The sequence below is a fragment of the Melozone crissalis genome, unplaced genomic scaffold, assembly GCF_028551555.1.
Source record: "Melozone crissalis strain CALT ecotype California unplaced genomic scaffold, PUWL_Pcris_2 ptg000023l_1, whole genome shotgun sequence".
Taxonomy (NCBI): domain Eukaryota; kingdom Metazoa; phylum Chordata; class Aves; order Passeriformes; family Passerellidae; genus Melozone; species Melozone crissalis.
The window spans coordinates 18,524,962-18,538,320 of NW_026535801.1; the positions used below are offsets into that span (position 1 = coordinate 18,524,962).

General features: G+C 35.7%; 1 protein-coding gene across 4 annotated transcripts in view; it reads left to right on the plus strand.

Moving 5' to 3' along the window:
* SESTD1 (SEC14 and spectrin domain containing 1) overlaps positions 1 to 13,359 on the plus strand; it is a 50,268-nt gene that overhangs the window by 10,311 nt on the left and 26,598 nt on the right. For all 4 annotated transcript variants that reach the window (XM_054277684.1, XM_054277686.1, XM_054277687.1 and 1 more), the window contains 4 exons: positions 1,689 to 1,768; positions 5,058 to 5,166; positions 8,145 to 8,235; positions 10,200 to 10,313. In XM_054277684.1, coding sequence (XP_054133659.1) covers positions 1,714 to 1,768; positions 5,058 to 5,166; positions 8,145 to 8,235; positions 10,200 to 10,313 — 369 coding nt within the window. In that variant the 5' untranslated portion in view covers positions 1,689 to 1,713. The remainder of the gene's footprint in view (positions 1 to 1,688; positions 1,769 to 5,057; positions 5,167 to 8,144; positions 8,236 to 10,199; positions 10,314 to 13,359) is intronic.

Consider the following 13,359-nt stretch of genomic DNA (forward strand, 5'->3'; position numbering starts at 1 on the left):
TTCAGAGCAGCAGAGAAACATGTTCCCTGGAGTCAGTGAGCTGATGCAGACTTTTGTTCCTGTGTGAAAGTACAAAGATAATGAAGTGTGTGTAGGTTTGAACTTCCTTTATTGATTATAATAAAGAGGCATGTGTAATAATTTGGAAATGTTACTTGGGGAGGATGGGGAAAAAAACATTTAGGTATGTGTTCCACATCTTGAAAAAGGGAAAATAAAGAGAACTGCTGAAGTTAAAAAGCTTACACAGAGTGGTTTGAGAGATAAAAATGACTGCCTGAGTAATTCTTGAATTTTGTGTTTTATGCAACAAATAACTACAAATCTTTGTCTAAAGCATACAGGAAGCTTTAATAGAATGCTTTTTTGAGTAGCTGTTCAAAGTGCAGGCTGTCATGGGACTCAGTTTCCTGAGAGAACTAAAAGTTGTTTGTTTCCTTCTGTAATACATGAAGTGTGAATTCTATATAATTGGCAAAAATTGCACTTCAATATGGAGATTTTGGAATAAGAGGTGAGAATGAACATTGTGACACATTACACATTGGAATAGGAAGAGACAGTAAAAAGCTGTTGAAATATTTTTTCTTTTTTATAATAATATGATAGTTCTTTTTTTGTTTGTTATGAAGCTCATTGTTTTAACATGAAAAGGAATAACTATTTTACCTCAGGTTATTTGGATTTCTCTGGATTTTTTGTGTTTTCTTTTTTTCTTTTTTTCCTAAATAGTTTATAGTTTTTATTCCATTAACATTCCCCATGCTAGGAAAAAAAGTTCTCTTTGTGTGCATTCTGGAATATCCAGAGGAAGAATTCCAGGTTGCAGTCTGAAGCCCTGGGCCTGAAATGAGAAAAAAAAAAATCGATTTTGATCTGTTTAAATTTTGACTGATATTGGCACGTATCTTGAATTGAATATCTCTGAGCAGAATTAGATTTTCTAATTATATGGATCGATCTGTGGAAGTAGGTCCTCAGAAAGTTCTGAGCAGGTGCCAGTTCCTACTTTGTGTTGGCTGGAAGAGGAAATTGCAGTTCAGCCATCCTGTGGATTTGTCAGTGAGGCAAAAGAGCTTCATCATGGTGAATTGCAGTTCACAGTGCAATAAAAATTGCATGAGGATAAGGAGGAGGCAAAGGAAGCAGGAGCATTTCTGGGTATAGATTATGGGTAGGACGTAGTTATTCAGGCTGTTGGATGTTTTCCTTCAGCTGAAGCCCTGATAATGGCCGGGTAATGGCAGTGTCCTGACAGAAATGTAGCATAACATATTTAGATAATTATTGTATTCTTGGTAATGCCAGACAGACTGTGCAGAAACACAACCTTATTTGCACTTATTTTACATCTGAATGAGCAAACAGATGACCTACCCGAAAATTAATTGCAGTTTATTATGGTTGGGAAATGGGATTTTATATAAATTATCTTGTTGTCCTTGGTTGAGCTTCTGCTTTGGTTTTTCTTGTTGGACTGTTTGTTCCCCCCCAGTGAGGGAAAAGAAATCTTTAATTAAATGTTGGTATGAATAATGCCTATAATGATGTTTTTTCTTAAGTTTTTACAGTATTTTAGATTTTGGTTACAGTGTTCTGTTTTCCTTCAGAAGAATACTGAAGTGTAACACTGTGAAACACTGTAACTGATTTCCCATGCCTGACAACTTAAACTTCTTGTGTTTCAGAGCTTCGAAAAGTATCTGCAGTAGAATGGAAGCGTCAGTAATATTACCCATTTTGAAGAAAAAATTGGCATTTCTTTCAGGTACAATTTCAGTTTTTCTCAACTCATTCTACCCTGAATACTTTGGATAGGATATTTAAGTTGGTTATTTGCATTTGCTGGATGTATTTAACAAAAATGTGTTGTTGGTTAGTGTTTTGTCATATTCCAAAAGAATCTCTGGAACCCTTTATCTCGTAGCCATGGTGTTGGTGTTTAGGACTTGGCTTTGCTGTCTCCTGTAGCTCAACCTGCAAAATTTTCAAGAACTTTCAGTCTGTATGTAAGAAACTGATGATTTAATGGACATCCAAAAATAATCCTTGCTGGTTTTAGAAAGACAGAGTGAATATTTTCAGGATTTTTTGTAGAAAATCTTTCTTTACTTTTCCCCTGTCTTTTCTCCAGCATAGAAACACGTGGGAGCAGAATTAGCCATGCATCGCAACAGTTTGATTATTGCCAATAAGTTAATTCAGGGAAAGCTGTAATTATCACTGTATTTATTAAAACTTCCTGAATCTTATGTTGAAGGTAACTTTTTCTCCTCCCTCTGCAGGAAAAAAAAAAAAGGGGAAGTCCTTCAAATGGTGACTGACAATCCCTTGCTGGTTTCAGTGCTGTTGTAGGCAGCTGTGTTCGTTCTTGGTGTTTGATTGTCTGATCTAGTGTTGGTGGGTAACTCACAGAACACTTGTCAACTTCAAAAACTGACGAGTGTTGCCATAAATATTCTTCTGGTTTAGTTTATTTTAGTTTATGTTTTTAGCCAGTCTCGTTTAGCCTGCTCCAATCACCTGAGAAGTGAAACCTGCTCTTTTAGATAATGGAACTTATTTTGCTTTAAATTTGCCCACTGTCTCCAGAAATTGCAAATCTAACAATTCCTTTTTAAAAACAAGCTATCAAATCCCTAAAACTCAGCTCACATTAAAGTCTGGGACAGTTCTTCCACAGTAACAGCAGATGTGCAGTGAGTTGGTTGTTCAGCATTATAGTGCAAGGGGATATTCTCATTAACTAGAGTGCATTTTCAAAATGCTATGAAAGCTGCCTGATCCGTTTGGAAATACAGACATTCTTAGTGGAAAGTAATTTATTGAGTGGCATTTTAAGTGCTAGGAACCATTTTGGTTGTATGTATTTCTAAGTAGGTTTGATCATTTTGGAATTGATTAGTATTAATGGGTGCTTTTATTTAATGAATGATAAAGCTTGATGCAGAAGGATTTTTTAGCATTCTTCAGTGTAAGCAAAGTAACTTGACAGCCACAAATCAGTTCATCATGTCTCTTTACATCAATTTTACTCTATACTTTCATAGTAGTTTCATTAATGATTAAAAACATATACTCAGAAATATAGTGTTTTAGGAAAGTCCTGCAGTGTTTATGTGCTGAAGTATGTTGTCATTTTTGAGTTAAATTGGTATAAATAATGTTTTTCTGGAAGCAAAACAGTGGTTTCTAATGGAAATCCATGGCTGGTGTAGTTTTCATGCTGATAAGTCATTACACATAGCACAGAAGAAAAGGCAAGCTCCTAAGTCAACAAAAAGCCTTGAACAACCCCTTTGGTGCAAAATGAACTAAAAAAATTCTTTGGGTTTTTTTTTTTTTTTCCCTGCTTTTGTAATGCTCTCAGTTGCTTTCCTTAGCAGTGTTTACAAGCTGGAGGAAAAACCTGTCAGTTGACGCAAGATGACTTGTCATGAAATAATGATTTAGATAATTATTCTGGTCTTTTTGTGAAATGTCAAGAGATTATATTTCTGGGATTTGGGTTGTGCTTTGTTTAGTCAGTTCAGCAAATGCTGTTTAAATCCAAGCATTTTCCCTTTTTCTCTGCTTCCTCACTCCAATTTTCAGGCTTTTTGCCATTCAGAGACAGAAGGGTGGACAGTCTGTAAATAACTCTTGCTATAGATTGTTTCTGCTGGACGCATCTGTCCATTTGTCCTTTCTCACACAGCACCACTCTTCAATTCTTCAGTTTAGAAATACAGTTATTAAAAAGTGTGTTGCTGTTTTCCTGGAAAAATTCTCTCACAAAAGACAGGAAGGGAAGGGAGTACAGCTACTGCAGTGGACCACTGAAAGCAGTAGGTTCTTCAGGAAAATGTGGAAAATATCTGTGTATCAGTGGATCTTTAAAACTCCAAATTTAGAGTGTTTGCACAGCTTTGGAAACAAGGAAAAAAAGGCCTGTTGCAATTGAGATTCTAACATATGTTGTGTAAACAGTGTTTGTTCATTATCTTACATGCACCATGGATGGGGAGAATTCTTATCAAGTTATGTCAACATATGTGTATGAGTCTGCAAGCATTGCTGTGCTTGTGCCTTTTCTTGTTTCTGCATGGCTGTTACTATTCTGTAAAAAGTTGTTCTTCCTGATTAGATGGAACTTCAGTTCTACTGAAGAACTTTAAGGAAGCAAAAGCATAATTTATTTGCTTTAGCCATGTGAAAAACAGTTTGAAAATAAAGATGTTCTTAGATTATGGGAATTCACTTTGCTTGATTTTTACCCAAATAAACCTGTGATTACAGATGTCTTTGTACAGTTTTTTCTAAAATATAGACAAGATTGCTTAGCAATTGACTCCTACATGTGCTTAAGTATGTTGTGTTTGTGGGGTTTTTTTCCTTAATAAAATAGATAATTTATCAAAATTTACTGTTTCTAATATTGTTTGTATAAGTTTTACCAGAAAGGTTTGAAAATGCAGATGAAGATTAAGGCAAGCAGTTGGAAATACATATCTTAATTGTAAGGTGTCTGTTAGCTGTTTATAATAAATAGGTCTAGAAATTGTTCTGTGTTTGAAGGAAGAGCCAGTTTAGGGCATGTGCCTTGGGCAGCCTGTGTGGTATGGGATCTCCTGTAGTAGTCAGCTGGGCTAGGAAAGTCCTCCTTTTCTAGGAGCTCCAGTTGGAGCTTTTGGGGACATGCTCAGCTTGGGAGTGGACTAGGTTTCTCATAGGCTGGTGGTCTAGAAGTATTAGGAGATGTATTTTAATAGTATAATGTAAAAATGAAAAAAAAAATGCTTCTGGAACACTTGACTTGTGTTGTTTATATTGAAATTATTAGATAAAAAATTGTGACAGCTGTGGATGTGGGCTATGCTCTGATGCCCTGGTGATGTTTTAAATATCCCTGTGGTGAATGAACCTTCGCAGATGAGAGGTGAAATATCAGTTGAAGCTTTCACAGCAACTTTAAAGATTGCTTTTACAATGAAGTTTGAGACCACTTAACTGCAAAGTATTTATTCAGCTTAAACCTCATCATATTAACTTTGTAATTACTTTTTCTCTTGAAACAGGAGGGAAGGACAGAAGAAGTGGCCTCATTCTGACGATTCCATTATGCCTTGAACAGACGAGCATGGATGAGCTGAGTGTCACACTAGACTATCTTCTAAGTATACCAAGGTGATTTAGAAGGCATTCTGTTCACAATGTTTTTTTTCCCAGTAGTAGAAGGAATCTTTCTATTGTTTTTAATTTTATTTGCTCTTCTTTACCAAATTAATTTTATGTAAATGTTTGTTTAGAGTGTGATACTGTCTGAGTTAGAAACACACATCCCAATAAGCTAAGGGATATGTACTAAGGCTTGTCTGTGTCCTTTTGTGTCCTTGTGTTCTCCTTTCTTGGGATAGCTTTTTTCATAATTTCTTTTTAATGACAATGCACTCAAATTGCTAAAGTAAATTAATGAGCCATTTAAACCAAACTCCCAAACTTGCAAGGACAGCATTGCCCATTGTCCTTTCTGTGCTACATGCCTAAGCTTTGTAGCTTATAGGGCTTCAGTGTAAAAGTGCACTAAGTTAAAAATATACAGTCTTAGTGAAGTTAGTGAGCAGCTTGTGGTACTGATTAAATGTGCTGCCTAAAACTTGGGTATCCTGTCATTCTTAGCTTGCTGTAAAATCATTGTTTTTCAAGTTCTGTGCATGTGCCACTGACAGCTTATAGTGACAGTTTTTGATCCTGGCTTAGTTACCTGCATTTCTTTTTTCTTAAGATCCAGGGATTGATCTTTATCATTTTTTTTTTTTCTGTCATGTGCCACTGCTTTATAAAGCAAAGGAGCCTCTCAGATGCATGTTTGTTTTTATATCTTTTCAAATCTCTCTTCTGGAAACAGAGCAACAGTGGTATAACTGAAGATACCCAGTGTACTTTGCATGTTTTAATCTATAAATGTTTATAAAACACAGTTAAGGGATCCAGTGTTGGGGATTTTTTGGTAGATTAGACTTTTAAGAATCCTGATTGGTGAGAGAGAAGCAAAGAATAAATTCAGGTTTTTTAAAAGTAAAACATCAGGAGGTATATAAAGATACTGCAAGGCATTTTAGTTGTGTAAGTTTGAGGGTTTTTTAAACAGCTTGTTGTCTTTTGTAAAGTGGTGAAACACCAAATGGTCATCCACACAAGTCGTGTCATTGACTTAAGGACTTGGCCGTATTTGTGGAACAGATGCAGGCATTCTTGTTCTACTAAGCATTAATTATTCCACAGTCTCATCCTGATGTATGTCTTTACATACATTAGTGCAACAAAAACTGTCTAAAAGCTGAACCAAAGTGCTCTTTGTACTCAATAGAAACTGGGAAATCTATCTGAAAGTGAAGTCAGTGTTCCCACATTTAATGCTCTGTGTCAGTTGTGGAAAAAATGACCTCTCTTCTATGGTGGCAGTATGGAAAAATCATTGTCGTTTTGGTCTGCATGTTGTTTTTCAGTGGGAAATGCAAACTTTGGCCTAAGCACTTCTCTTTTTTTGTTCTGGAAAGACTTGCTGAACAGTGTTTGGGGAAAATAGGGCTGAGAGGAGGGATATTGTCCCAAATCCAGATAGCTGTCCAAACATTAATACTACTTTTTTCCCCAAGTTCTGTGTGTAAGGTAACGTAATATGTTTGACTTTTAATTCAGTTCTGTGTGGCATATGATGTAACTGCAACTGGTTTGAGATCTGCAGTCTAGTGTGGATTGCTGGCTGTGTCCAAAATTGGAGAGGCATAACTGCTGAAAGTGTCTTGGGTAGAATTTCTTTGGAATATGTGTGTAAAGCCATTCTAAAATTTCAGACAGCTTATTCCTAGTGTTGAAGTATGCTGTTATGCCTTTCTTTGATGGTATTTAAAATTCTCAGATTCTGAAGAGATCTGTTCAGAACTGAAGAATAAAAGTGCAACATTATGATGTTGTCTGTTCCCACTAAAGTTTGCTTCCTTTGTTGTATTCTCTTTATTGTGGCTCAAATCACCAAACTTTTTACTTTTTATTTTAACTTACCTACAAACACTTGCATTGGCTAACCTTTCTGGAAGTGGTAGGTCACTTCTGAATTGGATTGGTTGTGTATTTTGTTGGGTCTGATAGGGTTTTAATAGGGTTAGTCGTAGAGGGGCAGATGCTGATACTGCTCGACTCCAGTGAGCCTAAGGAAGTCATGTCGCAAGATGCTGTAGTTACACTCTTCACCTCATTCTTCAAAGCAATTCTTTGAGTTGGTTTTTGGTTGGAAATTGCACTAGTAAAGCCTGACTCTTCAGATTGTTTCCAGAAAAATCATATGCGTGATCTTAGATGTTCCTTAAAACCAAAAGCATTCATGGACTGTTTAAATAGCCAAGTTTAATTATTGTTTCCTAAATCAGTAAAATGCCTTTTTTCCCCTCTTTTTATTTTTTTAAACTTCAAAGTGAATTTGTCTGCTACCCATACCTGATGAAGCTCAGCGTAAACTTGAAATAAATAACAGTTAATTTCTTGTTGTGAACCATAATGCTTACTGTTGCATGCCTTGTTCTTTGTAAGCTAAGATCACAGAAGTAGCTTTGTTTTGTAATTGCAGATTTAGGAAAGATTACATAATGCTTTCCTACAGCTCGTAAATGTCATGGATTTTATTAGCTTATAACTTTGCCAACACAAGAATTTCAACCTGGGACGTGATATCTAGTGTGGTAACTAATGTTAAACCATGGGCTCACTTGCAAGTTCACTTCTGGATGCTCCTTGTAAAAACTGACATCCCTTTGTCTTCCTTCTGACACTGTAAATTGGTCTCTTTTCTGAGGATTTTGTCAAGTTAATGGTTATGAGACCTTTACAGAGTTGCTACAGTTTAAAGAAATACTTGTATTATGAGATATATTTCAGTCTACAGAAAAATTGTAATTTTTAATATCTAATAATATGCTGGAGGATTATAATTGGAAGTTATTTTATAAATGAGTAAAGTTAAGGTTTAAATGACAGTGTTTCTATAAGGAAAAAAAGCTGTGTAGTTATATTTCACAGGAGGCTTGAAATCTGAAGTTGGCATGGTATGACACTTGTTAGAGTGAATTTTATGGTTTTCTAAGTGTTTGTTTTTTTTTTTCTTTTAGTGAGAAATGTAAAGCTCGAGGATTCACTGTGATTGTGGATGGCAGAAAATCTCAGTGGAACGTGGTAAAGACAGTTGTGTTAATGCTCCAGGTAAATAAATATTTATACGTTCATAGTTGACTGATCAGTTTTATGGATGTGAACCCAATGGCTGTGTTATTGTAGAGACAGTAATTTCCTTAAAATGTGGTTCTGTGACGAATTCTGTGCAGCAGGAAGAAATTCTGAAAAGGCAGATGCTGAAGCTCACTCAAGTGAGAGACAAATTCTTTGTATGCTGAGACCACACAATTGTAGACCTTTTTCTGAAATGGAGGTTTAGTTAAAAAAGTGCACAGGTATGCTCCTGGCATCACCAATCAGCAGTAGGAATGTGTGCAGGGCTGCAGTTCACACAGGTATTGCAGCTGGGCAGGTTTTGATGCAATATATGCTGTACTGCCTGGGTTCCTTTGCAATAAGGTATAGTTGGCTTAGTTGTGGATCATAGTTCAAACCACAAATTATGTTCTGTGGACTTCAAAAAGTAGGAGAAGAAAAAATGTGACAATTTGCAATTAAAAAAGTTAAAAAATATTTTAACTCTTCAAAATTGTGGGCTTACAAATAGAGTCTTATTTCTGGTGGACAATGTAGATTATTTTCTGGTCTCAGTGGTCAAAGAAAATGTGAGATACAGCATTTCTAACACGTAAGAACACTCAGACTACTGCCTTTCTTACTGCACAGATGGTTCCTCTTTATCAGAGTAGCTTTCCTCTCAGACTTAGGTGAAACCTCAGGAAGTGTGTCAAATACCAGTAATTTTTTTTTTTTTTTTGTCCTGCTGGGTCATTGCTGCTTCTGGGTTTTGAAGTCTGTGTCAAGGTGTCTTTCACCTATTCTTGACTAAGATGGTTTGCCTGTTAATATAGTATTTGAATCCCTTGTGTTCAGATTATGATCTTGACTGGGTTTTGGGTAAACCAGCCGCTGTGTGGTTGTGAGGTTCAGTGGGAGCTGCAGAGAGTGGGGAAGGTCAGCTCTTTGCCCAGGCTCTTATTTCCCTGGCTTCCTGGCAGCACTCATCCTGCCTCTGCAAAGCTTGCAGAAACATGGATGGTGCATCTGTGTCTTGAGTTTGAGAAGGAAGCAATAAAGATTTTCTTATGTGAACTGATCACTTGTGCAGATCACGTGAGATTTCTGTCTGCTTCATCATTTGCTGTTCTCAGAAATACTTGTGTTCAAAATATTGTCTACTTGTAAGTAGTTTTTGCAGATTTGTTAAAATGGTGCAAGAATGAATTAGGTTTTTTTCTTGCTGATTTCTTTAACTTCTTCTGAATTAATTTTTTTATTAATAAAATTAGGTATTTAAAGAGAAATCCCATGGGTTGTGACTTTATATCACTCCTCTGATTAACTTTTACTTATTGCTATAGCTCATGAGTTTGGAGTATTTTTTTCTTGATCTACATTCAGTGTGACATCATAAAATCAACTTAATAGATGAAATTACTGGTTTAGTCTGAGAAATGTTTTCCTGGTAGTATTTTAAATTATATGAAATGTCAATATTCAACCTGTTCATTTTAGTCTAAGTAAAATGTACTGAAGAAGTATAGGATATTATCTTGACATGTAATCTAATAACAAATATACAATTTTTTTTTAGCTTTCTGATTACAGTTTCCTTCTACATAGAAGATAACATTGGTGGAAAACTCTGTTTTTAACATTTCTTCTTCTTTTTAATGAACTACCATAAATTAAATTAAGTCTAGCCAATAGTTCATTTTTTCTGTACTAACACAGCATAGATGGTTTGTCCTTAGGACTGGGAGTCAAGAGGTTATATTTTCTTTTCAATTTTGACACTGTTTGCTATGAAATATTGTGCAGTGTTACAAAGCAGGATGGAGCAAATATGTGATGTAGATGAAGCAGACTTCAATTTCTGTATGCAATTTTTACATTCTTGTACAGATGATGAAATCTAAGTGGAAATCAGTTCTGTGGTAAATGAAGGTTTAATCTTGAATGTTTTCCTTATTTTTTCATTTGTTTTACAGAATGTTGTTCCAGCTGAGGTGTCACTTGTTTGTGTAGTAAAGCCAGATGAATTTTGGGATAAGAAGGTTACACATTTCTGCTTTTGGAAAGAGAAAGATAGACTTGGCTTTGAGGTATGTTGAGCTTTTGTCTACTTCAGTCAAAAATACTGTTTCTAAAATTCTGAGGTAATTGGATGACAACTGAAGTGTCTTTAAAATAGCTGTATTCCTGATGCTTTGTGGATAACCTTAACAAACCACTGTGGCTTTTTAACTTTTTCATTTTTAATGAGATTTTCTTCATTGAGTATTCTTAACTTAAAGATGTGTGGCATTTAATTCTTTGCTTAGCAAGAAAATACATATTATGGGTGTTTGGAGTCAGAAACAGTTGTACAGGATTTAGTGTGAAATTTTTCATGACTTCTCTAATAGGCTGTAGAGATATATGGTGTATGGTGTCTCTCTATCGGCTGTAACCATTCTGACAAATACCTTGTTGGTGTTGCATGCATCTTCTCTGATTTTGTGAGTTCTTTGACATCAGGAACAGGTTATAGATTCCTTGCCAAATACAAGCTGACACTGTTCTGAGTTGTGAGGCAGAGTGTGTACGAGAGACTACAAGTTAATGTTAGCACTTCCCTTGTTATCTCTGTCTGGGAGGTTAATGGAAACCTCAGTTTTCCCTGTTTTTTTAGAAAATATCTGTGTCATCAAACTTTCCACTCATTTTTTAAGCTAATCTTGTTTGAACTACAGCAGGCATGTAGCATGCAGCCCAGTCACGGTGCCTTTAATCAAAAACATGAGTGTGGCGGTGCCCACTTTTATAAACTAGCATATTGTTTGGAGCCACATCCAAGATGATGATTTAAAAAGCCTCTGAACTAACCATCTGTACTCAAAAATATGATTTAAGAGCTGCTGGTTAGAAAGTGACTTAAGTTTGCAATATTCAGTTTCACACAGATCTTTCACAACATAAGATAAATGTCAGAGTCCGGAGAGCAGCAGTAATAAAGGCAAAGCCCCTCTTTAGATGATGCTACTGTGTGATTTAGGCTCTCTGTTCCCAGCTACACTCCTGTAAATTAAGTTCTTGAGTAAGTTCAGAAAATCTTTGAAGTTGTGATATGAAAGTATGTGACATAGTGGCAGTTAGTGTATATGTGATGGAGTTGCTAGTGTGGAAGTTAGTCCTTCTAGAAGATTCTTCCTGGGTTTTTCTTTAACGTGACTCAGCTAGAATGCATTTTTGGACAAATAAGCAGAAAGCTTACAGAAAACATATCAACAAAGCAAGGATAATTTTACATTATAATAAAAGGACTTTTTGTTTCACTTTAAGGTTTGGCTAGCTGTCATTAAATGATAATCCTTTAATTTAGTAATCTTAGTAATTTTATAAAGCATGTTCTGTGCTAGTAATCACGTTGGCATTGTTGGCATAGACCGCTGGAATTACATAACCAAATCTTTTGGTTTCTGTTACTTGGTTGCAGTCAGGAAAACTGTTTCAGTAAAAACGACCCACCTTCTCTGGGCTCCAGATATTTGTGTCGCAGACAGGAGTGTATCTTTCCTCTGTTCCAATACAAGTGCAAAGCACTGATAAGGCTATGGAAGGCTCCAACTCAGGCACAAATCTACAGCTGCATAATTTTGCATTACTGGCAGTAAAAACAAACAACACCCAACTCATATTTTGGATCACAGGTTAGATCTGTGTAACTACTAGGGAAATTCAGGATTGGTTTTGCGCCAGTGAAATAATTATGAACTAAAAATTGTAATTAAAATATGACATTATTTATTTACTTGGGTGTAATCTCATTTTATTTGAAGTAAATGCTGTGTAACTGTAATTTCTAATGGGGCATCACATCTACCTCCTATTTCCTACTACCTGATCTGTTCTTAATACGTTGCTTAATATTCCCATATGAAGCCATTAATCACAATGTCCTCCTTTTCAAAGGCAGAGATCCTCTGCTTCAGAGTGAGATGTGGTGATGATGAGTTGCAAAACACTGAAAGTAAATGTGGGAACTGAGATCAAGCAGTACTGGGTGGATAAGTACAAAGAGGTGGGCTGATTCAGCTGAGTAAAAGTTCATATCTTTATTTCTGGTTAGTATTAGTGTTGGTTTTGGACCTGCCTCAGGACAATTCCCATTTGTCCTCCAGCAGAACTTTCTTCTGTGACTTCATTCCTCCCTTATTAGCAATCAGTTCATGTGTTAATTGAAGCAGTTTTATCTGGTCCTGTGCCATGCTTCATAGAGGAGAGTTGTCTGAATTGTTATAAAGCTGTCTTTCAGCTGAAATGCTGCACATATGACACTGTAATACTTAATACTGTTAATGCTTTAAAAGATTGAAGAACAGGATTTGAGTGTAAAAATGGCTGTGTTTTAGAGAGTTGGGAAGTGGTGCTTTTTGTTTTTTTATTAATATACTCTACATAGTAATGTGAAACAAATCACTCTTTTAGTAGATGTAGTGTGTTGTATTTGAGAGTGAGCTTTTCTTATGAGAACAACAAGTGTGACTGGAAGAAAAAAAATTACTATAAAAATAGAAGAAATGTACAAATTTGTACACAGTGCAAAAATACCTGTAGATGGGTGGGGTTATTTCACACATGTCAGTCATTTAAGGAACTTAGAGGAAAAATAATCTCCGAGCCTGATTTAGATACTGGATCAGTACTTTGAAAATCAGTTTGTCAGGAGCAGGAAAGAAGAGGATGTGCTTGCTGTTCTTATCCTTGTGGAAATCAGGGAGCAAAATTTTAAAAGTTCACTGAGGATTTGGAGAATAGAAATTAAGTGCATGGAAAAAAAAAATGGAAAAAGAGAAAGGAAAAATTAGGTGGTAAAATACTATAAATTAGTTGAAAAATTTAGAGTGTGTAGCGTAAGGATCTTTATAATCCTGAAGTCCAAAGTCTGAGTAGTTATAAATGCTTCACACTTCTACTGTAGCAGCTGACAGCTCTAACTCTCTAGCAAAGAGTGTCAGAAATTTCTCATGATAATTTATCTGCAGCATCTGCTCTGAAAAATCTCAAGTCTGTAATTTACCTTTTAAGAATTATGCTAATGAGCAGAGTACTGCTCCACAGAATAAGGAATGAATAACACTTTGTAGAAAGTATCTAATTTTTGTCCAT